The sequence below is a fragment of the Diospyros lotus genome, chromosome 4 (assembly GCF_014633365.1).
Source record: "Diospyros lotus cultivar Yz01 chromosome 4, ASM1463336v1, whole genome shotgun sequence".
Lineage (NCBI taxonomy): Eukaryota > Viridiplantae > Streptophyta > Magnoliopsida > Ericales > Ebenaceae > Diospyros > Diospyros lotus.
In genome coordinates this window covers 33,091,787-33,117,214 of record NC_068341.1, presented here as the reverse complement: position 1 = coordinate 33,117,214, position 25,428 = coordinate 33,091,787, and the positions used below count along the sequence as shown (strand labels likewise).

The 25,428-nt window shown below is 35.4% G+C and overlaps 2 protein-coding genes across 2 annotated transcripts; both read left to right on the top strand.

The window, feature by feature from the left end:
* Window positions 1-5,746: 5,746 nt before the first annotated feature.
* LOC127799972 (germin-like protein subfamily 1 member 11) lies at window positions 5,747-7,215 on the top strand. Its single transcript, XM_052334295.1, has 2 exons — window positions 5,747-5,965; window positions 6,536-7,215. The coding sequence occupies exons 1-2, from the start codon at window positions 5,806-5,808 to the stop codon at window positions 7,084-7,086; spliced, it is 711 nt and encodes a 236-aa protein (XP_052190255.1). The 5' UTR covers window positions 5,747-5,805; the 3' UTR covers window positions 7,087-7,215.
* A 9,062-nt stretch (window positions 7,216-16,277) lies between these two features.
* Window positions 16,278-16,985, top strand: LOC127799783 (uncharacterized). The gene has a single exon (XM_052334008.1). It carries the CDS (start codon window positions 16,278-16,280, stop codon window positions 16,983-16,985), a length of 708 nt encoding a protein of 235 aa, XP_052189968.1.
* Window positions 16,986-25,428: the final 8,443 nt, after the last annotated feature.

Here is a 25,428-nt window from a genome sequence, read left to right as displayed (position 1 = left end):
TATTTCATCGACAATAGACCCATCAATAACACATAAATCATATAATGATTGCCACACGAATTTACATTATTAATGCGTGGAACCGAGTCACGGTAAGGGAGGATATAAAATATGAGAAACCATGAAGACTTGTATAGGGATTAAAGAATATAAGAAGAGGGTTAGGAACTTGCAAACATAGGAATAGAATTTGCAAACATAGGAATAGAACTTGCCAAAATAGGAATAAGAACTTGCATAAAGAGGAATTGAACTTACATATTAATAAGAAGGTTGAGATCTTGCCTTTTAAATGAAACAAAGAAGAAGAAGAACTTGCAATTTAAAAGATTAAGGAATGGAACTTACCTTAAATATTTTCCCTTAACCTTCGTAATATACTGAGGTCGTCAGCGCCACAACTACAATTCTCACGCCACCAAAATCTTCAAATCTCTCAAAAACTCTCCATTTTACTCAAGCCTCAATCACTTATTTATAGGCCCAAGGGTAGGGGAAGTGTAGAAATAACGTGGGGGCAAAGGGTATCAAATTCTGGTTGGAAAAATGGGTGTTTGGACATGTGGCGGGGCTGCTTGACAGGTGGTAGTGGCTGGAAGCCACTTGGCAACGACTGACAGCTGTTGGGAGTGAAGTAGGGCCATGCAGGGCCCTGTGCGGCCGCGCACCTAGAGTGCGCGCGGTTCCAGCCCCAAAATGACATCATTTTGGGGCCCTTCTTTGCTGAAAAATCAGCATTTTTCTCCTTGTTGTGCCTACGATTCGAACCCCTAACAACCCCTAACCACCTCTCGCCCGCGAGCCACCTGCGCTACCCACGTCCTTCAACCATTATAGGCATGAGATTAAATTTAAGCTGACTCGAGGCCAAATTTTCAGAATTTCATTTCAGCCCCCCAACTTTCTAGAATCTCCACTTACACCCTGAACTTTCAATTTTTGCCTATTTCACTTACGCCCCAAATTTTTAGAAATCCACTCATTTAATTTATTTTATTATTTCTATAATTACTCCCAAATAAAATAATTAATTATCTTAATTTTCATTTCCTCAAGACACCAAAAAAAAATATTTTCTCTAAAATTTCTTAAATATTCAATAATAACCTCAAATACCAGAATTAATAATTGATATTTGTCTCCAAAATTTTGTGATATTACATAGATAACACTTTGAATGAGCTTGATACCATTTAAAAAGTACATAGTAGAGTACTTAGTTTCTCTTCGTGTTTGTAAGGGTAAAGCATATGTATTTTTCATTTGTTTTTATATTATTTGTCCCCTTTTTTGTCATCCCGATAAAAGGCTTATAAAGATTATAGCAAAACCTACTAAAACCTACTAAAAGGTTATAGTTAAGCCTGTTAAAAGCTATTGAGAAGTTATAGTTGAGGCTAATAAAAGGTTAGGTTGCATGAAAACGAAAACGATAAACGGATACAATACGAAGCGGAACGAAGAAATTATATTTTTCAAAAAAATGTAGAAAATGGAAAAGTGTAGATGAAAATAATATGATTGCCTTTTGTAAATATAATTTTTAATATAAAAATTATAAAAAAATTAATTATTTAATCTAAAAATAAACACGAATTCCAAAATGCATTTAAACAAATTCTAAAACAAATAAAACATTTTGAGTTAGAGACAAAAAATTCTATCCCTAACCTCTTCGTGGTCGGAAACGCATTTGTAATTTGAAAATGTGTTTATGATATTTTCTTAATATTACGAAATGGTCCTGAAACATTTTCAAAATTTTAGAAATGACACAGAAACATTTTTGTTTTTTACTTTTTTGATGTTTTGAAAATGAAAACATTTTAGAAATGTCAAAATAGCACCCCCATGTCTTTTCCATGCATCATAGATAAAAGCTACTATAAAGGTTATAGCTAAACCTTTGAAAAGCTATTGTTATAAAAGATAGTGTTCGCCTCCCTAAATAAACATTTCTTAGTGGATTTGAGAAAATCCTTGGCGAGGAGCCAAGGTAATAGAGTAGACCAAATTATGTCAAACCACTATAAATCTTGTATACTATCAATTTTATTTGTTTTGCATTTGATTTTCATATTTCAAGCATTTTCAATTTACATTCACAACATTATTTTTTAAAGGCATAAAAAAGTTTAAAACATATTTTATATAAATCTTTTATCTAATCCAAAATGTTTTGAAGGAACCAATTCATCCCCTCTCTTGGGTGTACACTCATATACTTTCACCCCACACCCCTAATTGTTTCTTCTTTCATGTCTCCCTGAGACTCAAGGTTAATGGCAGATACAAATTTATCGTTGTAACAAATAGTGATAATTCAAATTTTATTGAAATTAAAATTGTTATTTATCTTCTAATTCTAATTTGTTGTTAGATTAATTTCTTTTATTTATAAATTTCATTATTGGTCAATTCCAAAATAAAAAGAAAAGAAATTTAATCTCACAAGGAGTTGCGTCCATTACCCCAAATTGCAACTGAAATCAAATTGCGATTTGACTTCAAGTGTTGCAATCTTTCTTATTTAATTTGGATTGTCCTTGTAATTAAGGTCTTCAACTTTATAAAAGGGAAGCAACATTCTTCAAAAGAAAGGGAAGAACAAAAATTAATTAGGGAGTTGCTATCGTAATCTTTTAGCCATTTTTCTACTTCTTCTTCTTCTTCTTCCTTCAAATATATAGTGAAGTCAAGACTGTTTTTGTGATCTCCTTATTTTGAGTGCATAATTAAGGAGATGAGACTATGAAATCCTGAAGAGTGTGCACTCAATCAGATTGTCGCCCTTCATGACCCAAATTATCAATTTTTGACACCCAAGCTGTGGCAGTTCAAGATTTTAGGTATTATCCTCACATTATTGTTACAAGTGGGGCGTCGAGTTTACCAGGAGAGTAGGTAGATTTTTGAAAATTTTTCTATAAATATAGATATTTTTGGATAAAAACATTTCCCATTGGTTAAGCCAAATTAGTTATGGACCAAGGCAAGAAAAAGAAAGCTACTACCTAAGCATTTCAAAATCACTCACCCACTCCCTATGACATTTTTGCGTCTGTAATGGTCCATATCATACACACAATCGTACTGAAGCACCAAATTAAACCAATGGAAGCTTAATTTGGAGAAATTAATTAGTTTATATACTTACATATACATATGCTTTAATTAATATCTAACAATATATGGAGGTAGATTCATGCTCTAAGAGCACATTTAGGCGTCAGTACAAATACATACAAAATATAATACCCTCTTCCTCCGCGCAGGGAACCCACCATTTATTAAACATGAAAATAATTATATTTATTATATATCTTATTGTCTAATGTTATGTCATAACTAATGTAATTAGGGTAACCAATTTTAGTTATCTATCCTTAATAGGATAATTTATTATCTTATTTTTAATTATCTCAATAAAACTCTCAAGCCATGTAGTTTACAAGATGCCCACGAATTAAAATGATCTAGTTTGAAAGTCTATTGCTATTATTAGTATTGTAACGCCTATTAGTATGTTATGCTACGATAATATTTTAGGAATTTCCTATCATATGAAATGATAATAACTTGGAGAATTATTTTGGTATATGCAAGGTGGCTTAAAAGACTAAGGGAAGTCAAGAAGTCCAAAGTGAAAGTGTTGACAAACCAAAGAAAGAGCAAACAAGAAGGTTAAATATTCAAAGTCAAAAGAAGAAGGAATCAAGTCAAAATAGAGAAGTGATTTAAATATAAAGTAAATTGGCTATGTAATGCAAATAAATGAAATGTAAATTAAGAATTTAAATAAGCTTGGTTTGGATGGGCTGGAAAATAAGGGAATAAAATTAAATCAAAATGATGGGAAAGTATAGAAAGAAGCCAAGTTGGAAGAGGGAGCAAAACTTGAGGCGATGAAAATCAAAAGAAGCTTCATCCCGAGACTAGGATTCTTTTTCTCTTTATTCTTCTTATTCTAGTGGCAGCTAGGGAGTTCAATGAAGGGTTACAAGATAAGAAATTCATCTTTTAACTCTTCTTTAGCATAAAACCTTGTTTTTTCTTTGTTTTGTGACTAAAAAAAGATAGAAATATCTATGTATGGCAACTTACAAATAGTGTTGAGGGTAAAAGAAGGCTAGGGATTGTCAAAGAGGAAAATTAAGGCAAGTTCTCATCCTTTCTAATGGTTATAAATATGAAATTTCAATCTTTGAATTGGTTTTTGTCAAACTTTCTATTTTGAGAGCAAAACTCTTACATGTTTGTAATTTGCTTACTTCCTTTTGTGCAATACCCTCGTTAATGCTTCCAAAGGGATTTGTTCTCCTTACTTTTGCTTGGGAATGGTGCCTTTTTGTTAAGGCAAAGGTTTGGTAAGAATTTGAATCATCTTGCCAAGGTTCGAGTGAGAAAAACAAGGGAGTCAAGTGATTTTAGCCTCTATTAGTCGATAGATTAGGAGCAATCTGTAGACAAATTGCTTTCTTAAGGGCGATCTATCGATAGATGCCAAGGCATCTGTCAATCAATTTCCCCCTATTTGGCTCCAAAGTCTCCTACAAGCTTAAGCTTCCCTTTCATACCTCTTGGCTCATGATTCCCTATCCTTAAATATATTCCTTGCATGTCAACCTTGATTTTAAAAGTATGTTTGGTTTTGTGCATGCAAGTTAGGAGAGACCTTCTGCATGGGTTTTGTGTGGAGCATAATGTCGTTATCATGCATGGCATGGTTTTGGGGAAATTACATGTGATACTTAATGCATGCTACAAACAAGATCTGCTAGGATATCCCCTATAGTGATAAACCAAAACTCGGGTGGGCTACAAAACCGGGCTTGTGTCAAGTTCGGGTGGGCTATAAGATTGGACTCGTGCAGTTCCCCTAAAATGATTATGTAGGGTGGTTATGTGGGAGCATGCATCTTACTCTCTATACATGTTCATTGTGAATTGATGGCAACTTTTCATGGATGTATGCATTTTTATGTTCATGATGCTTATGGCTTGATTCCACTCCTTCCTATGTGCATGAGTGGGGATGTTTGTTATCATTTATGACATCCTCTTTTATTCTATATTATTTATTAGGCTTTGTAACTCACTTGTGCTTGCATAATTCTAGATAGGGGCAAGACTAAAGTTGATAGGGAACCTAGCAATATGGGGTCCAGCATGCCTGTGTACAAATCTATCCCAGATGAAAGGTCTTTGGGGGTTTGGCATACTGCCTATCTATTGATATGTAATCCTTTTGAGGGCCTTGAATTCTTTTGTTTTGTAATACTATGAATGTATGGCCCTCTTGTATGTATTAGTACCTCTTACCGTATGGTTGATAAATGTTGTGTTGTGTTCTCTTATGACTCTAGCAGATATCATTTCTTTTTTACACTCCTCTCTTGGTGCCTCGATCAAGGTTTTTAAGAGTGGGGTCGTTATAAGTACACTTAAAGTTGAAGAGCATAAAAAAATATACTTTGGTGAGATTATATAATTATGTAGATATATTGTCACAAAGACACACAAACATATATATATGTATATATATAAAAGAATGGAAAAGGTGAAGATGGGAAGTGAGCAGTTCGAGTTGTTGAACAATTTCGTCCTTGATGTCTATATGCGTGTGAAGCAACTTAATTAATCATTGGAGAATCAGTGATTAACTAATTAATTAATGAACAGTTAGAGAACTCAGTCCATAAATTGACAGCTCAAGATACCTATATATATAGCAAGTTCATACTCTCAGTTGAAACAAGCGTAGTGTTGTTTATTTTCAATTTGATTCTACTTACATTAATATTGATGATGGTGATGATGACGATAAGAAGGTCTCTTAATTTCCAGGTGGCTGCAGCTGCCATGGCCATCTTCATGGCCTTGGTTTCCAACCTAGCCTATGCTGCTGATCCCAACCAACTTCAGGACTTCTGTGTTGCCATCAATTACTCTGCACCTGCCGCCGGTACTACACCCCCCCCCCCCCCCCCCCCTCTCTCTCTCTCTCTCTCTCTCTCTCTCTCTCACACACACACACACACATGCATATATGCATATTATAGTTGTTAAAATTGGACAAATTATTGAACTGGCATGAGTACTGGTTGAGTGATTCTTTGGTTCGATTCTCCGTCAATGCACGCGGTTTAGAAATTTATATGTAAAACAGTATTATCGAAGATAAAAAAAAAAAAAAAAAGAACTACCTAAAGATTTAGGATATTTAAATCCTTACCTGGTTTTCTTTGATTTTTCCCACAAAAGAAAAATTATCCTTTCTATTAAAGAAAAGTGATCTTTAAAAATTATCATCAGAGAGGACTTGTTTTGAATTGATAAAATCAAATAAACTCTTAAAATCAACCTATTTTGATTTGTTTGATCTTTCTCGAATTGGACAAATTTGGCGACCAATCTCCGGTCCAACCGACTAGTTCAATCTTATTTTAGTAACAACGATGTATAAATTTTATGTTATATGTATGGACTGTGGAACATGCATGGCATTCTCATTATTTTGTTCCATTTCACGCAGTGTTTGTGAATGGGAAGTTCTGCAAGGACCCCAAGGTTGCCAAACCCGAGGATTTCTTTTTCTCTGGGCTGCTAACTCCAAGAAACACATCGAACCCAGTTGGGTCAACAGTCACTCCGGTAAACGTCGACCAGTTACCAGGCCTCAACACTCTGGGCATCTCCTTAGCTCGCATCGACTTCGCTCCTTATGGCGGCCTTAACCCGCCGCACACACACCCTCGCGCTACCGAGGTCCTTCTCGTCTTAGAAGGCGCTCTTTACGTAGGCTTTGTCACATCCAATCCCGACAATCGTCTCTTCAGCAAGATTCTACGGGCGGGAGATGTGTTTGTGTTTCCAATGGGTCTCATTCACTTCCAATTGAACGTAGAAAAGAGTAGAGCAGTGGCAATCGCGGCTCTCAGCAGCCAGAATCCCGGGGTGATCACCATTGCAAATGCGGTGTTTGGCTCAAATCCGAGGATTGATCCGAGGGTTCTTAGTAGGGCTTTCCAATTGGATAAGAAGGTGGTTGACTATCTTCAAACTCGGTTTTGGTACAGCAACTAGATGTAATAGTGAGTATCATGCATGGGGACACTTCTTTAAGTGTTTTGCTTATCGCCATGGGGTATTAGGCAGAGATGTTGGTCTCATTTTCTGCTGCTATTTACTTAAATAAATGGATTTTGCTTTGTGCGATCTCCTCCTCAAAAGTTTTCCGTGAATACTACGTGCATTAATTAAGGATGTGCTTGCCATAGGCTTAATTCTATATATATTTATTTTTATTTTATATTATTTTTTTATTTAAAATGTATGTTTTATAAATTTTATATAATTTTAATCTCTTTTTATAGAAATTTAATAAAGAATATTATAAAAAGAAAAAAAATTATAATATTATAAAGTAGAACTAGAGTAGCATTGCCAGTGTACATGTAATATTATAAAGGAGAAAAAGGCAATTGAAGAAGGCAGCGGCAGAGTGGGACGGAACAAGAAGAGGGAGAAGCCGCCGCACAGCATTCATCCACAGCAGCCCCTCGTGCAGGCATAACAAGACTCGGCCACGAACAGTCGCACTGCAGATGTGTTCCAGATCTGTCCGAATCCGTTTGACCCATATCTATTCTAGATTTGGGCAGCGAGCTCTCTACATTCTGTTTTTGAGTTTTAGTTTTTCTTTAATTATTTAGGATATCAATTATACAACAATTCTGGGACGATTTTAGAGATATATTATTAATTATGAGTGGTTAAATAATTGTGTAAGGTTTCTAAAAGATCTTATGCATTAAAACTTTATTAATTTACTCAATTTTTTATTGTGATTAATGTTATTTCAATTATGTTTATTTTATTCTAAACTTAATGCTTGTAATTGCTTGATCACCAATTACATAATTTAAAATTTCTTATGATGTTAGACATAAATAGGTAAGGAACAGACTCTTGGATAAAATAAAATATGTTAATTGGAGAAGACATTCACTCGATTACATGTGTAATTTTTTATTATATTTCTGATAAATATTTTCATATTATGAGTACCCTATATTTAATATGTTCTCTAATTCTAATTCGCATAGACATATAATGAGTTAATTTAGTTGAATAAACTTGTTAAATCTATATATGTGCTAATAAATAAATTAGAGTACTTGATTGACATAGTTTGTAATTTAATCAATCAAAGATTGAAGTAATTCGATAAAGTGAACTTGTAACGTCTTGATAATTTTAGAAAATATTATATTTTATATTTGATTATGTGGGTATATTATATTCTATATTAGCAAGGTAATGGAAATTAGGGGAAACTAGGGGAAATGGAATAAAGGCTGTCGAGTTGCAAGGTGCACTTGAATAGATATAAATATGCATTATATAATTTGAAAAGATATTATATGTTAAGGAATTATTATATTGTATAGGTGGGCGGTAGTGTGTAGCATTTTCGTGCGTCTTCTCCCTTCCAATTTGGGGGCATGAACTATTTTTATACCATATGAGATGATGTATATATTGTCGAGAAGTAAAAATATATAAGATAATAGATATTACTAATGTAATAATCCACCTCTCTGAGCACTTGCTAACATAGGAGATTTGTGAGAGGGTCACTAAAAGATGAAGTAGAACAAATTTAACATAAACATTCACATGCACGTTTATAAGTCTTAAAGGCCAACAGAATAACATAATTTACATCTTTATACAAAATTAGTCACTATCTTCTCACTTTTTAAACATCATAAAATTTAAGGGCAAAAGTTAACAAAATTTATAATGACAACTGCACTTGGTCTACCCTACCAATACATATTCCTCGGGATTTTTCAGTCAAGAGTGACTATGTACACATGCTACCCCGACTCATAAGCCGCTAGTCTTACCCTTCTCCTTGGCCCTACCCTTCTCCTTGCCTGAAAACATGTAAGAAACAATATGAGTCACAAGACTCAACAAGTGTATATGGCAACAATAATGCGAAACAATAGGAGGCATATCGTATGACCAGCAAATTTGGGAAACCAAAATGATCATAAGGAACTTCAACCCAAAAGAAACATTTCCAAAGAAATTCAAGAATAAGACATTTTTGTAACACCCCGCCTCCCCAAGCGTCTATAAGGGAATTCTCAGGAATCTTTTTTTTTTTTTTCAAGTTCATCACTCACGGTGCATCAAGAACAATCTTCACATGCACACAAGATCCCGAAAATTCTAGTTTTGCCCGTTTAACTAACAAGATCAATAGTCTTAAACTAAATGAGTCATAATATTATGCAACGGATATAATAACATCAAAATACAGTGGCCTACCACGAGGTTCATACATTGTGTTTTCATACCAAAATAAATATTACAACGTTACAAAATGATAACAATACTATCACACTAAACACCGTCGGCCCTCGACTAGCCACGTCCTTGCCTTCGCAGTAGTCCCTGGCTGGAACGTTAAATGATCTAAGGGTATAACCCAAATTAGATGATAAAATATCAAAGTGATGGCATGATACATTTTACTAAATACATGAATGATTACGAGCATGGCATATACAGACAATGACAACATGCAACACACGTCTAACTTGAGAAATCTCCCTGGCATCCTCAACCTCCCGTGGAAAATCCATTCCACACACCTTTGGGGATAACCTTGCCGCGACATACTTAATCCCCGAGTGCCCTTCCACTTCACCCGATCACCGGGATTAACCTTGCCCCATTCTCAAGAAGACCCCATCTCGTCCCCCCTCCTCACGGACATAACAACGACACGAATTCAACACCATAATGATATGAAAATCACACGCCATGCATCGACTCTTTTATAAGTAAAAATAGTTGATGCAATATACCACATGTTCAATATGCATACGATGCCACAAGTACTTAAGTAAAATGCCTACATAATATAATCCAAATTCTAGAAGATATAACCGCTCACTAGAACTAGTTCATACATATGCAACCTAAGCTCAGGAGGATAGAACCGCTCACCTGAACCCACTATACACACACCAACTATTTTCAAGACAATGAGTAAGACTGGAGTCAAACCACTCACCTTATTCGAAAAGTCGATTTGGGCTTCGTAATGCGCGCTAAGTCTCGAAATGTGGGTCTGAATAATTTTTTGGCTTTAGCATGCTCTTCTAGCCTCAAATTAATCCTCAAAATTTTCTGAAATTTTTCGGAAGCTTTTTCCTAATCTTTTTCAATTTTCTTCCTATTTTTCCTCCATTTTTCTTTTTCTTTCTTTTTTCCTTTTCTTTTTTTCTTTTTTTTCTTTTCTTCTTTCTTTTCTTCTTCCTTCTCCTTTCTTCCTCCGCCTAACCTACGTGTGAACCAGCCATGCCTGTCGCCGCCGGCGTGCCAACCGCCTGCCTCGCCGCCCTCATCGCCTGCCGCCGGCTTTGCCAACCGCTGTTGCAACCGTCGCACAGCCACTGGCAGCTTCTCACGGCTGCCATCAGCCGCTCGTGCTCGCTATCTAGCCTTCGTCGTGCTGCCATGGCTACCATCACCTACCTCCAACGCTTCCAACATCGACCTTGCTTCCAGCCGCCGCTACTATCGATTTTAGGTCACCTCCGGCCACCATTTGCAGCCCAATCAGCCACCATTTTGCTGCCATTGATTCCTCATTCCATGGCCAAGCCCAGCTTGCTCTCTGTTCCTTCCATTTTCCATTTCCCTTCTCTCTTTCATGTCTCTTCTATTTATAGGCTAAGCACCAACTCAAATTGCCTTAACCACCACTCTAGCAAACTTGGCCACCACCCTTTCATTCGGCCATGAAGCTTCCCAGAAGCTTCGCAGTAGCCAACCACTATGCACACACGCACATGCGTATATATATATATAAATAACTATATATTACACTATAATCTAAAGGAAATTGCACATTAAACCCAAATTTCCATCTTAATTTCACTTAGGTAATTCGCTTAATACAATTATATCCTTAAATATCAGATTAATTTGCATTTCAATACCGAAAACGCAAAATTAATAACCCAAGATTACTTGTTAAGAACGAATCTGCCCCAGTGTCCTCACTAGGCTATTGTTTCATCCCGAAACCACCTCAGGATTGTTCCTTATAAAAAATCGGAGCTCCCTCAAGGTTCCATTGATTTCCCAGAGGTTTCTTACGTATACGATAATTCGGTAATTTAGGCTGAATCAACGTTATACCGAAAACTGTCTCTGTTTTGACTTCTTTCAATGTCATAAATCACATTTTGATATGCTTGATGACTTCATACCCTTTCTTTTAAACATCTAAGTCCTGAGGCATTCCCTGTCGCTGATTCGGCGACTTACTTTACTATCACAGCCATTTTTCGGTATCCCAAACTCATTCAAACAACGTAACAACCAAACGAAACATGGGATATTATATTCATCCATAACATACTTTTTCTTCCAAAGATACTTATGTTCTGGGGCATTCCCTTCAATCAATTCAGTTGCTTATAACTCCAAGAAATTATACTTAAACTTCAAAACTTCTAATAATTTTATTTTTGCCCCTAGATAAATTACTTTTGAATCATTTAGAAACTCTCGGGTATTACAATTTTCCTCCCTCCTTAATTAGGACATCATTAGCCATGCCTTCAAACCAAGTCACATTCTAGTGAAAAATGCATGATAATATGCCAAAGATTTATATATATATATCGTAGTTATGGTGGACCGTCATCCACCCCCTACACCTAGTCCATGCTAGGCGGCAATTCGAGCCATAGCTCCCTCGGTTAGGCAAATGCCTGCCAAGCTTGGTTTGGGACGTCCCTCTATCACGCGGATCAATTGCCACACAATATATAACTTACACACAAATGCCAATGCTTGAAATATGCCTTCTCATTTCAACCATGACATACAAACTATGCATTCTCATGATATTGTTGACCATTATCTCATTTAAGGATATTTTTATGAGAGCATATTCATCTACTATGTTTATTTTTATGCATTTATTGCACCCAAGTCCCCCATGCACAAAACACACTATAGTTGTACAAGAATTAGCCAATAACATCTAGATATATTTTGGAAACAAAAGGAGACCACACAAAACTTGTCCAAATGGTTTGAAATATGAGCCAAAATGAAGTTTATTAAGTCTAGTTTACAACGCAAAAAGCAAATCTTGAATCGAATATAACCATATAAAGTTATACCCAAAAGAGTACAACATATGCAGACTGAAACAAAATGTCAATTTTTGAAATTGAAAAATAGACTTCTGGAAAGAGAAAGTCAGCTTCTACATCAACTTAGTCGACCTAGTTGAGAGCTTGCCATACAGAGTCGGCTTCTACTCAAAAGAGTCGACTCTTGAGACCTAGAAATAAAAACGGATGAACAGAACGCTCCCCAAATCAGCCAAAACTCACCATAATCCATCCAAACCCCAAATACATCATTTCCATGAAAATATGAGATAAAAGAGGACCTCATTTCAGCCATAACATCAATTTATCAAGATTCCACCAAAAATTATACAAAACGCAATCAACCAAATTGTTGTAAAACCCCAACCTTCCACAAAAAGCCCCCGAAATTCCCAAGAACATACTTCAAAAATTTCATGATCCAAGGACACCCAAAAACCCCCAAGATTCTAAATTACATCTGTAACGACCCGTTATTAGGTCTATGCCATTATTGATATTTATTTTATTTTGGAGTATATATATAATGGTATTATTTTAAAATTAAATAAAATGGATTGAGGGTATAATGAAGCTAGATTTGGGCCAATGTGAGAAAGCCTATGGCAAATGGTAGTTAGAATTTAAATGAAACCATTTTAATGGATTGGCCCTAACTATATAGATTGAGTCCGTAGTTGATTTTAAATGAAATGGGTTGGACCAAGTGAAAAATAGATCTTTTGGGCCTTAAGTGTTGGGTCAAGTTAAAAATAATCTTTTTGAGTTTTATGAGATGTTGGGCCTAATTAAATGAGTCGAGCTTAAATTATATGTGAAGGATGAATGGGTTTGGGCTTGAGCCCATTTACAAAAGGATAATTTAAATTTAAAAAAAAATTAAATGAATGTCAAATGACATAAAAGGGAATGGAAAAATGTGTGTGTGTGTGTGTGTTCAAGTGGAGGGGGTAAAGTTGAAAAGGCATAAATAGGGGGTGGGGTAGCAGACATTCCCCCATTTCCCTCCTTATTTTCCTCCACCTTACTTTCTTGCTCCATTCTCTTTCTCCCATTAGCATTTCTTCTTCTTCTTCTTCTTCTTCTCTAACTTCCTATCTTCTTCTTTTTTCTTCTTCTTCTTCTTGTTTTCTCTAAATTCAGTTTCTCCACCTAAGGCAAGTTCCATTCCTTTCGTGTTCTTCATTTTGAAATTATTAAATTTTTGGCCAACTTGCGCATGTTGTACATTTCAAACTATAACTTTCTGTATTTATATCCAAATCGAGATCTGTTTGTTGCGTTGTAAACTAGACTTCTTGAGCTTCATTTTGATATATTACTTGGATTTTTTGGCCAAGTATTGAGCCTATAAGTTCTCTATGAAATATCTACACAAATCTGAAAATTTTGTTTTCCTGTAATCTATCAATGCTCCAGTTTTTGGCCTATAACTTTTTGTGTTTACATCCAAATCAAGATCCATTTGTTGTGATGTAAACTGGACTTCTTGAGCTTCATTTTTATATATTACTTGGATTTTTTGTCCAAGCATTGAGCCAGTAAGTTCCATGTGAAATATCTACTTGAATCTGAAAATTTTGTTTTCATGTAATCTGTCATTCTTTGGTTTTTGGCCTATAACTTTTTGTATTTACATCCAAATTGAGATCTGTTCATTTCATTGTAAACTAGACTTATTGAGATTCATTTTTATATATTACTTGGATTTTTTTGGCCAAGTATTGAGTCTGTAAGTGCCCTGTGAAATATCTACTCGAATCTGAAAATTCTGTTTTCTTGTAATCTGTCATTGCTCCGGTTTTTAGCCTATAACTTTCTTTTTTTACATTCAAATCAAGATCTGTTTGTTTTTATATAAACTAGACTTCTTGATCTTCGTTTTGATATATTACCTGAAATTTTTGGCCAAGTATTGAGCCTGTATGTGCCCTATGAAAAACCTACTCTAATATGGAATTTTTATTTCTGTATAATCTATTATTGCTTCGGTTTCTGGCCTATAACTTTCTGTGTTCATATCCAAATTGAAATCCGTTTATTGATATGTAAAATAGGCATCATACGCTTCATTTTTGTTTATTAATCAATTTATTTGGTTATGATTTGGACCTATAATGACCTTGTTAAATTCTGTCCAAGAATCTAGAAATTTTTTGTACTGCATAATCTGCCTTGCATCGGTTGTTGGGAAATAACTCATTGTGATTATTTTTTATTCCGAATCTGTTTATTGTTTTAGAAACTAGAGGTCAAGGGCTTCGATTTGGTTATATTATTCGTAATATTTGACTAAATTATGAGCCCGAAATAGGTCTCCAATTTTGTACTAGAAATCTAAAAATTTTGGAATTTGTTGTGTTGCTACACTTCATATGTTAATATCATGGTTTTTGCCCATGTAAAACCCCCATTTTGCTGAATGGGTTGTATCTCCCTTATTTTGTTAAGTTTTGAAATTTTCTGGTATTTTGTGGAGTCTTGTTGGAAGTCTCAATAGGGTTTTGTATCACCCTATATTTCTTAAGTAATGACACGTTTATTGATTAGGGTCTAGAGTCATGCAAGATTTGGTATTTCTTGCATGTATAAATTTTGGTTTCTTGTAGTTATTGTTTGGGTAAAAATTTACCATGTGATCATGAGATAGTACACACCTTAATTTATATAATTATGCATGATAAGCATGATGTGGGATTTTTCTTAATCATTGAGGATTGACATGAAATTGGGATATGTATGTGCGATGCATGATTATTATATTTTCACACCTATTATTTTTGCGCGACAGCTATGTCCGTGGGTGAGAAAAAAATATCCTATGAACACCTGATGCGGGTGAAGTAGCCATCAACTCGGTAAGTGAGGCTCAAATTGTTATTGCTTGTTGATGTATTTTCATGATGTATATATATTCATGTATTGGTCGTGGGAGCCTTGGGAATTATGTGGAAAGTTCCTTACTATTGGTGCATGTGTGTGAGCATGGAAATGACTACATGGTATGTATAATAAGCATGGTATGGGAAATTGACATAAATGAAAAACTTATGAGTTGTCTTATACTAATATCTTCTCATAGAGTTGTTGTTTACTCTATCTTGATTATCCATGCCTTTGATTCTATATCTCCATGCTTTATAAATATACTTGCTAAGACTTGTGGCTCACCTTATTGTACTCTCGTGTCATTTTAGGTAAATGTAAAGCAGTGGTTGAGGGCGAGTCCAGTAGGGCTAGAGCCCAGGGTTAGAGGTGTATAGAAACCTTCCAAACTAGATGGTATATGTTAGTATTTGTAAAGAGGGCATATATGAGGAAATTTTATGTTATAAAATTTGTTAATGCCCTTGTATTTCATTTTGTGTAGGCCATGGTACCAAGATGTTGTAAACCTTTATATTGGCTTCCGCTAAATTTATCTAAGGATTGTAATGTGGTATTGTACGTTATTGTTTTGTATCATCCTTGTGATGACCTCCTTTCGAATATCTTATGTTAGCGAGACTATCTGGTAGTGGGCCACTACAGTTTTGGTATCAGAGCAACCTGGGCCATGTGTTGGGACCGTGTACTAGCCAAAGGTTGGGGGTACTGGACAGGGGATAGTGTACTAGCCAAAGGCTGGGGGTACTGGACCGAGGACAGTGTACTAGCCAAAGGCTAAAGGGTACTGGACCGGGGACCATGTACTAGCCACAGGTTAGTTATACTGGACTGGGGATTACTAGTAGGCTATAAGAGCAAAAGTTTAGGATGAGAGGAGTCTTTAAACACATTGGAATGACAGGTAGAGTTAAGGGTGTGTTTAGTGGTTTAAATGAGGTTAAGTTAAGATAGTGTTGAAAAAGTAATTTGATTGTGTAGGAAAATGAGTGGCCGTCAAGGAAGACCGTCGACTCGTGCCTGAGGTAGAGGTCGGGCTATTCCTACACATGTTCCTACCCCTACACCACCTCCCGCACCTACTACTCCAAGGGAATCTATGATAGAGTTACGACAAGAGATGAGCGAGTTGAGAGGTATAGTGGCCACCATGTTGAGACATTTGAGGCTTTCATGGCAAACCAGGAGAAACAAGGTCAAGTATCTCAGGGGGCAGAAAATGAACTAGGGTTGGATGAAAATAATAGTGGGCAGACTTCGAACCCCATGAATCAGGGAATGGAGCCGCAGGGGACAGATGGATATGCGAGAAGTCAACTGGTAAGGAACTTTATGACTCTCAGGCCTCCTGAGTTCCAGGGAGGGACAGATGCACTAGCAGCAGAAGACTGGATGTTGTCTATAGAGAAGCACCTTCAGACTATAGGGTGCAATGATGCTCAAAAGGTTCAACTGGTGACATTTCTGTTACGAGGGGATGCTAAAAGGTGGTGGGAAACCACTAAGCAGAGATTTAGGGGTAGAGAGCCATCATGGGAAGAGTTTAGGGAAGCATTCAATGGTACTTATTTTCTCGCTTGGATCTGTGACCAGAAAACCTATGAGTTCATTGAGTTAACTCAGGAGAACAAGTCAGTAGCGCAGTATGAAGCGAAGTTTACTTCTCTGGTGAGGTTTGCTCTAGACTTAGTATCTACAAATGAGAAGAAGGCAACAAATTTTCAGCACAGACTACATGTTAAGATTAGATATCAATTAGCCGGTGCTCAACTCATAGATTATGCTATAGTGGTGCAGAGGGCCTACATAATTGCGAGGGAAATAAATGAGTTGAGAGCAACACATGCAGCTTCACGAGGAACGAGTTCATCTCATAGATAGGGCAGTGACAAGAAGAGGAAGGGGGCACCAAGTTCAACAGGTAATGCATCTGATACCCCACCATGTAAGACTTGTGGTAGAAAACACCGAGGTCAGTGTCGAACATGTTACACCTGCGGGAAGATTGGGCACCTATAGAAGGATTGCCCACAGAGTTCAAGCACGAAAGGCGATAGAGAGGTGATTTGTTACCGGTGTGGCCGGAAGGGCCATAAGTCCAATGTTTGTACTTAGCCACCATAGCAAGGAGGACAGAAATCTAGGAATTAAGGTTATAGGTAGGGTCAGAGGTCGACAGTACCTAGTGTTCAGGGGATGGCTCTACTCTTGGCACTACAATAGGGACAATACACCGAGGTTGCTGACAGACCCCACGTTCAGGGCGAGTGTTGGCTTTCACTACAATTGAGGTTGAGAAGGGGAACGATACGATACAAGGTATTCTGTCCTTATATGATATTCATGCGCACGTGTTTTATTTGACACAGGATCCACACACTCTTTTGTTGCACAATACAAAAAAATTAATTTTTTGCGACGGTTTGTAAACCGCCTCAAAATACGTTTTTAGCGGCAATTTTTTTTAACATTTTGTGGCTACAAAATTCATTAAAACATTAAATTTTGCGGTAGTTCTCAAAAAATCGTAGCTAAATTTAGAAAATAATTAAATAATAAAAAAATAAAATTGAATTTAGTGGCAGTTTCTCAAAAACCATCGCTAAATTCAAAAATAATTAAATAATTAAAAATAAAATACATTTGAAAAACCGCCCCAAAATTGACTAAAAATTGAATTTAGCGATAGTTTTGAGAAACCGTCGCTAAATGAAAAAATAATTAAATAATTTAAAATTAAAATTAAATTAACATTTGCGGCGATTTTTTAAAACTGTCGCAAAATTTATTAAAAAATTTAATTTAGCGGTTGTTTTTGCTACATTCAAAAATAATTAAATAATTTAAAATTTAAATTTAAATTAACATTTGCGGCGGTTTGTTAATTTAAATTTAAATTAACATTTGCGATTTGTAATTAAAAATTTGTGATTTTTAAATAATTAAAATTAAATTAACATTTGAATTTAAATGTTACTTAAAAATTTGAATTTTACTTAATTTAAATTAATTAATTAATTTTAAATTTTAATTAAAATTAAAATTAATTTAAAATTTTGAATTTTACTTAAGAAAATAATTAAAAACTAAATTAACAAAAAGAAATATAAAATCTTAAAAAGAAATTTAAAATTTAACAAAATTTTACTATATAAAATTTTAATAATTTTAAAAAATATATAAAATCTTTTTTATTTTTTCATCAATTAATTTATTTTTAATTTATTCCTTTATTCTTTTAAAAAATAATAAATTAATTAATGTTTTTTAATTTATTTTAAAAAATATAAAATATAATTCTGAAAAATAGTTGTTGGATTGGTATATAATTTATATGTGCGGTTAAATAATAAGGGGGCTTGGCAGATCAAACGGTTTCGCGCGCGCACGCGCACAAGTAGGGGTGTGCATTCGATTATAACCGAATTGCCCAAAAATCAATAACCAAACAGAACCAAACTGGAAACACTAACCGAACTGAACCGACCACCAACAATGGTATAACCGAACTAACTGAAATCGAAATAACCGAAGTCTAAAATGTCTTAATCGAACCAAAACTATAACCGAAGTTTTGCCTAAATTATTAACCGAACCGAGAACCGACCACTATATAACCGAACCAAGAACCGACCACTATATAACTAATGTTTCTAGTGTTAAGAATTAAGGTGCGTTTGATTGCAAGAGTGAAATTTGGGTGGAAAGAAAATGAATTCTAGGGAAAATAAATTTCTGGAAATTGAAAGTTTAAGCTGTTTGATTGCTATAATTTTCTACCTAGAAAATGATATTATTTTCCATCTTTTGGTGTTTGATTGGTAATATTCTTCATAGAATTTGATCATTTTCCTAGCATTTTGTGTTTGATAGGCATTATTTTCCATGGAAAATGACACATTTTCTATGGAATTCAATGATGAAAATGTATTGAAAATACTAAATGCTATAAAAAAAATCAAAATAATAACATATTTTAAGTTAACTAAAAATCATTTCTCCAAAGAAATAAAACCACAAAATTAAAAAAAAAAAATTGTTTTCCAAACTTATTAATTTGCAAGGGTGGAATTTAGGACAAATTGCATACTTTTTTAGTGCTAGAAGCATTTTTGCTTTTGGATTACAGAGTAACTGTGACAACAATTCATCAAAAAGTATGCAAAGAGCCATATTCCTAATGAACATTAAGGACCTTCAAAATGATTTCTGAAGCATTTTGTTGCATAAGATCCACTAACTCTATACTACATGTATATAACCAATTCAAAAGCAGTCACAATGAAATGGAAATGGAGAAGAAGACAAGGAAGGCTAAAGCCATGGCCTACTTGTATGTTGCAGTTTCTCCCAATATTTTCACAAAAATCATGAACCTGTCTTCAGCAAAAGCCATTTGGGATTATCTCAAAGAAAAATACCAAGGCAATGAACGAGTGAAGAATATGCAAGTGTTAAACTTGATCAGAGGGTTTGAAATGCAAAGAATGAAGGAGTCAGATATTGTGAAGGAGTACATTAACATGTTGCTTAGCCTTGCTAACAAAGTGAGGTTGTTAGGTAAGGATTTTCCTGATCAAATAATCATTGAAAAAATACTTGTTACACTTCCAAAGAGATATGAAGTCACCATATCTTCTCTAGAAAATGCAAAAGATCTGTCAAGCAGTTTCTTGGTAGAGTTACTTAATGCTTTACAGGCTTAAGAACAAATAAGGCTTGTGAGGATAGGAGGAGCCGTCGAAGGAGCTTTGTAGGCACAAACAAGGCCCACAGGTGAAAAAAAGGTTTGGAATCACAACAAGAAGCTTGCAAATGCTGGAAACAACAATAGTGGAAATTATCCACCTTGCCCATACTGCAAAAAAACCAATCATCCACAACACAAGTGTTGGTGGAGGCCCGATGTAAAGTGCAACAAATGTGGTCAACTAGGTCACATCACAATTGTGTGTAGATCACAACAACAAGAAGGAGAAGCTAGAGCTGCTACTGACCAACATAAGGAGGAGGAGTTATTTTAACTCTACTTAAAAAACCATATCCATGCCTATACCCCAAAAAAATGCCTATGCCCCAAAACCCATAACCATACCTATGCCTTATAACTATAAACCATAAAATGCCCATACCTATATCCAAGACATGCCAAAATTAAAATGTTTTGCATTTGCACCCTCAAAGTCAAGAAGGAATGTTGAATAATGACTTATGATGCTGCTGAAATAGTCAAATAAGTTAAGATTTAATGCTGACATGGAATTGGAGTTGTCAAAGTTATGTTAGGCTTGATCTAGTTTTCAGCTATTTTTTAGGAATTTTTCTGTTATGTAACATGCAACAGATTTGGTTGCACTTTTTATGTTTTTTCTGTTTTAAATAAGTTGTATAAATAAGTACTTTGATTATCAATAAAATTGCTTGATAAGTCCATAAAAATACCAACATTAATGACCTTCAAAATGATTTCTGAAGCATTTGGTTGCATAAGATCCACGTACTCTATACTGCATGTATATAACCAATTCAAAAGCATTCACAATGAAATAGAAATGGAGAAGATAACAGTCGGAACTTGAGTTGATTATCAATAGTTAATAGCATCTAGCAAAGGTTCTACCATGCTAAACTGATTGTAAAGAAAGAGTTTTCTTGCATCACATTGGATCAACATGCTCTAAGAGGGAACAAACTATTTTTGCCAAATCTGAATCTGATGAGTCTGACACTGGAATCAAAGTCTCTACAGCATCTTTGAACTCTTGGCCTAGTTTAAAACCATGACAAAGAAGATCCAAAAGTGTGTTTAGAGCAAAGATATAGTTGCTTCTTGAATGCAATACCTTCAAACATACTCGAGACACTTTAGGATCATTTGTCCAAGACTGCGTATCATCTTTGTAAAGGCCTCAGAAGTATCTCCATGGACTTTCATTCTCTGGTGTGGCCATAATAGCTTCCACTGCATAACGCACTTCAGATTCTCTTAAGTTTTTCAGGCCTCCCATAAGGGGTGATCTTGTCACAACAAAATATCTCTATTAAAACAAACAATTGTTTCGTTATAAGCTGGTCAACAGTTTCACATTCCATAATTAGCTCTATATATGCAGGCATACAACTATGCTTGCACACCCACATCCACTATGTACTACATATATACATGAAACGAAGGCAATAAATAAAGGTACAAATCATGCATGAGGCTTGCCTTCATCATGTCCTGGGGGCAAAAACTGTTCTGCTTGTTACCATATGAAGGTTGGAATTCAATTCAAATTTGTTGATGAATAATTCAAGCATGTTCAGAAGCCAGAATTAGTCATAACTTTTCAGCTAAATTTAAGAACAGTTCAGGAACATGGAGAAGAAAACAAATAGAAATAATCAAAAATAAAGAAAGGTTTGGAAATAATTAACCAAAAATAAGTAACTTGAATATGGTAGGTATTTTTGGATTATTTGTGTTAATTGGAGATGCATGCAATCAAATTACTTAATCATGATAGTATAAATTTTGTGGTAATTCTGCACATTGTACAATTTTTTAAGAATTTCATGGAAGGAAGCCAACTAAATCAGTATGTTTTACCAAGGACATTGGAATTAATGGTGGAAACAATCAGATTTCTGTCAAATTACTAACAGCTCTCTTTTCTTGGTAAGCATTTGTCATGAGATCCTAATGTAATGTAATAGACTGAAATGTTATGAATCAATCCGTTTTGATAGCATACTGTAACTACCAGATGCTGAGACTTTTGTTCATACCTGATTCTAAGCAGAATTGTTGAAAATGTCATCTTCAAGAAGCTTCTGACAATAGGCAAGTTCATCTTCCCAGCCTCCTAATGCCTGAAGAACCCACTGCATGGAAGACTATTCTCAAATCTCCACCACTTATACATTAATTACGAAAAGCCAAAACACATATTATGCCTCCATACAAAGAGTTGTTTCACATTTAGACGGACCCATTTCTTCACCAAAATACAAGACTGACTATAGTGATAAAACTATTACAAGCATGTACTATACAATGTCTGATAAGAAAAAGGAGTGAACCCATGTTATATGCAAAAGATAGTGGGCTACAGGAGTTAGAAATTAGCATACCGTCATAAAATTTAAGTGGATCCAGTTTTCCACAAGCATTACATACAAAAATTACAAGTACCAACCCATGATAAACTATGCTGGTGGGGGATGATGATGTGGGGGTAGGTTACGTCCAAGCTTCTTGAACACCAACGCACGCATGTATCGTACATCTGTCATAAGATGGAAGACTCTTACCAAACCTTCTTCTACTTGAAATATCTCCATCATTTTTACAACATCATCAACGTCCAGGTCCATAGACTCCAATTTTTGCATAACCATTGGCCAATTGATATGATTGAGTGTGTCCAACGTTGCTTGCATCTCCATAGCATTAGCAATCTTCGTGGAAGAGTTGGCAATGCATGAAAGAGCCAGTACATTGTCGTCTATATTGTGTGCATGTCTACACCGAACTTTTATCGTACCATCATCAGATTTACGCTTACGAGTATCGCTAGAGCTTGGATTAGCATTCTCAATCTGGGAGTCCACCTCGTTAACACTTTCGTCAGCAACTATTTTTAGGCACAAAAGAAAATTATCAGTAAGAATATAATATGCCACTCATTTTGTATAAAAAAATATTTACTACTTTATAATACATATAATACTTGGCACTGGGGAGGTAGTGTCAAAACCGATAACAGCGCTATCTCCAGTGGCAAAATCATTTCCAAATATGATCTCCATATCCTCATATTGACTACAAAGCTTAGTCTTCCACCTTCCATACTCAGGATTACCCTGTAAAACAACTTTAGTTAAGGGTGCTATATATTGGAAAAAAAATCAAGCAAAACGTGAAAGATGTATATAATAATTTACCTTTGTTAACTCCTCCCAAGCAAGCGGATCTGCCACTATACGTTTAGTCTCGGGATCTAGCCCAAAACCACTCAGATTCAACAAGTGGTGAGCTTTCGCGTATTCTTTTTTTAATGTCTTCAGCCGAGCCCATACATTTTTGTCCGACACCACAACGCCGGATCCTACAAAGACGGCATCAACTGCTTTTGACACCTAGAAGCTTGAGAAGCCATTACCACTTCTTTTGTGACCCATTAGCACTTGGGTAACCAATGAAGTAATTAAGAAACCATCCATAACATCATTCCACCTCACATGTTTGATCTTCGCATTAACATCCCTGGTAGGAGAGCTAAGATCGATGTCCTCAACTCTTGGAGTACCGGGAGTTCTCGGCACAAGAAATGGGTTTGCAGAAGACTGTTGATTATGTGCCATGATTTCAATATTTCAAATCAAAACAATGATTCCACCTGATTGCCTAAAAAGGCACAAAAGCAATATTTGATCCACTACATCATTGGAGACAAGTTCTCTTTACTATACATAATATTGAGCTCGAATATCCATGAACAAACTAATGCAATATACAATCTTAATAAATAAAGTCATATTATCACAACATAGGTACAAATTAATTGCAAGGCCAACCAAATAATGTCTACATCGATATGTAAGAAGTACAACACAATAGTTATTCATGTTTGATATATAAATAGTTAAGAAAGCATAAAACAAGCGAACTCAATCTAGGAAGTCCACTCTAGGATCATCATTGTGGTGATACTCAGCCCACAATAAATCAGCAATTGTATTCCTATTGTTAGACCACGCTGCTTCAGTTGAAAAAGTTATGTCAGCATTAATTGTTTCAGTTTCAGCTACGTCGACATGAGTAGGGTTAACCTCATCGTCACTTAAGTCTAAGTCATCATCACAAACATCTTCGACGTCGTCGGTCCATAAGAAGTTGTGAATGGCACAACATGCAAGGACTATCTTTGCTTGTGTTTCAATGTCATGGTAGGGTTGATGCCGCAAGTATATGAATCTTCTTTTAAGTAAACCAATTGTTCTCTCAATGACATTACGAAGAGATGAATGTCGAAAGTTGAACAACTCTTTACTATTTTCAGGACATTGCCCCTCTATGTCTCTAAGATGGTAACGAGTCTTGCGGTAAGGAGTAAGAAATCCTGAAACCATTGGAAAGCCAGCATCAGCGAGATAATATTTATCTACGAAAGAATAGTTTACAACAGGGTTAATATTAAACTCTTTTATAACTAAAACACAAAACGTGAAGTATTTAGAGGATACAACTTACCAACAGGTACTATTAGCTTATGTCCTTGTCGTAATATTGTGTTCCTTAACAATCTACCGTTATGTGCCGATCCCTCCCAACCGACAAGCACATATGTAAATTTCATGTCAAAAGTGCAAGCTACTAGAACATTTTGAGAAATTACTTATTTTCTATTGCGGTACCTAGCTTATTCCTCTAGTCAAACATTCGCGGCAATGTGCATACCATCTATGGCCCCCACAGCATCCTTTTGAAAACATTTTTTTAGTTTATTGATAATGAAATATGAGTACTCAATGTAATTAGAAATGTAATGGAATTTGAAAATCTAACTTAAAAGTATGAATACCAAGGCTTCACATTGGTCTTCTCGTGAGGTGAGTTATGAGTGGTGGCATTAACAACAACTTCTCTATATAATCCAAGGCAAGCACACAACACTTCATGGAAGTAATGACTAATTGTGTGACTGGATCTAAAGAAGGTGAAGCTTTCAGTTCGATTATGTTCATCATGCCCAACCGTATGCAAAAACATAGCTACTTGTTCCTCAACACGGACAGATCTATTATCATCCAATCCAAACGTTCTTAAACGGGCACATAATGTTTGGAAGGGACCTATTTTCATCCTAAGTAGGTTATGACAAATTGTGTTATTCATCCCAAACATTCGTGTTAGGGTCATTTCTCTTTCAGAATCCCAATTTGTATGAGGAGCCCTAGGGAGATATCGGTCACGACGCCTAATATGGCCATATATAGCAAGCGTCTGCATGACCATTGTAATGCCTCCTCGTCTCAAATAACACAGTAGGTTTACACCTAATTGCCCAAGAGGCGTTAGGAAACTCTAGCAGCGAAAACATTGGATCGAACCTGTCGAAATATTTGTAGGGTTCCCATACAAGCTAAATATGCACAAACCTTTCATTAAGATAAAATATAAATCTAACATAACAAAAAGAGGTACAATCTTCGAATAATTACAACACTTCTGAAATAAAATTACATAAAACGACAAAATAGTATTTAAACGTCCACAGATTCATTCCCATTTGCCTCCCTCGCTTCCTTAGCTCCTGGCACACCAAACATACCTGGA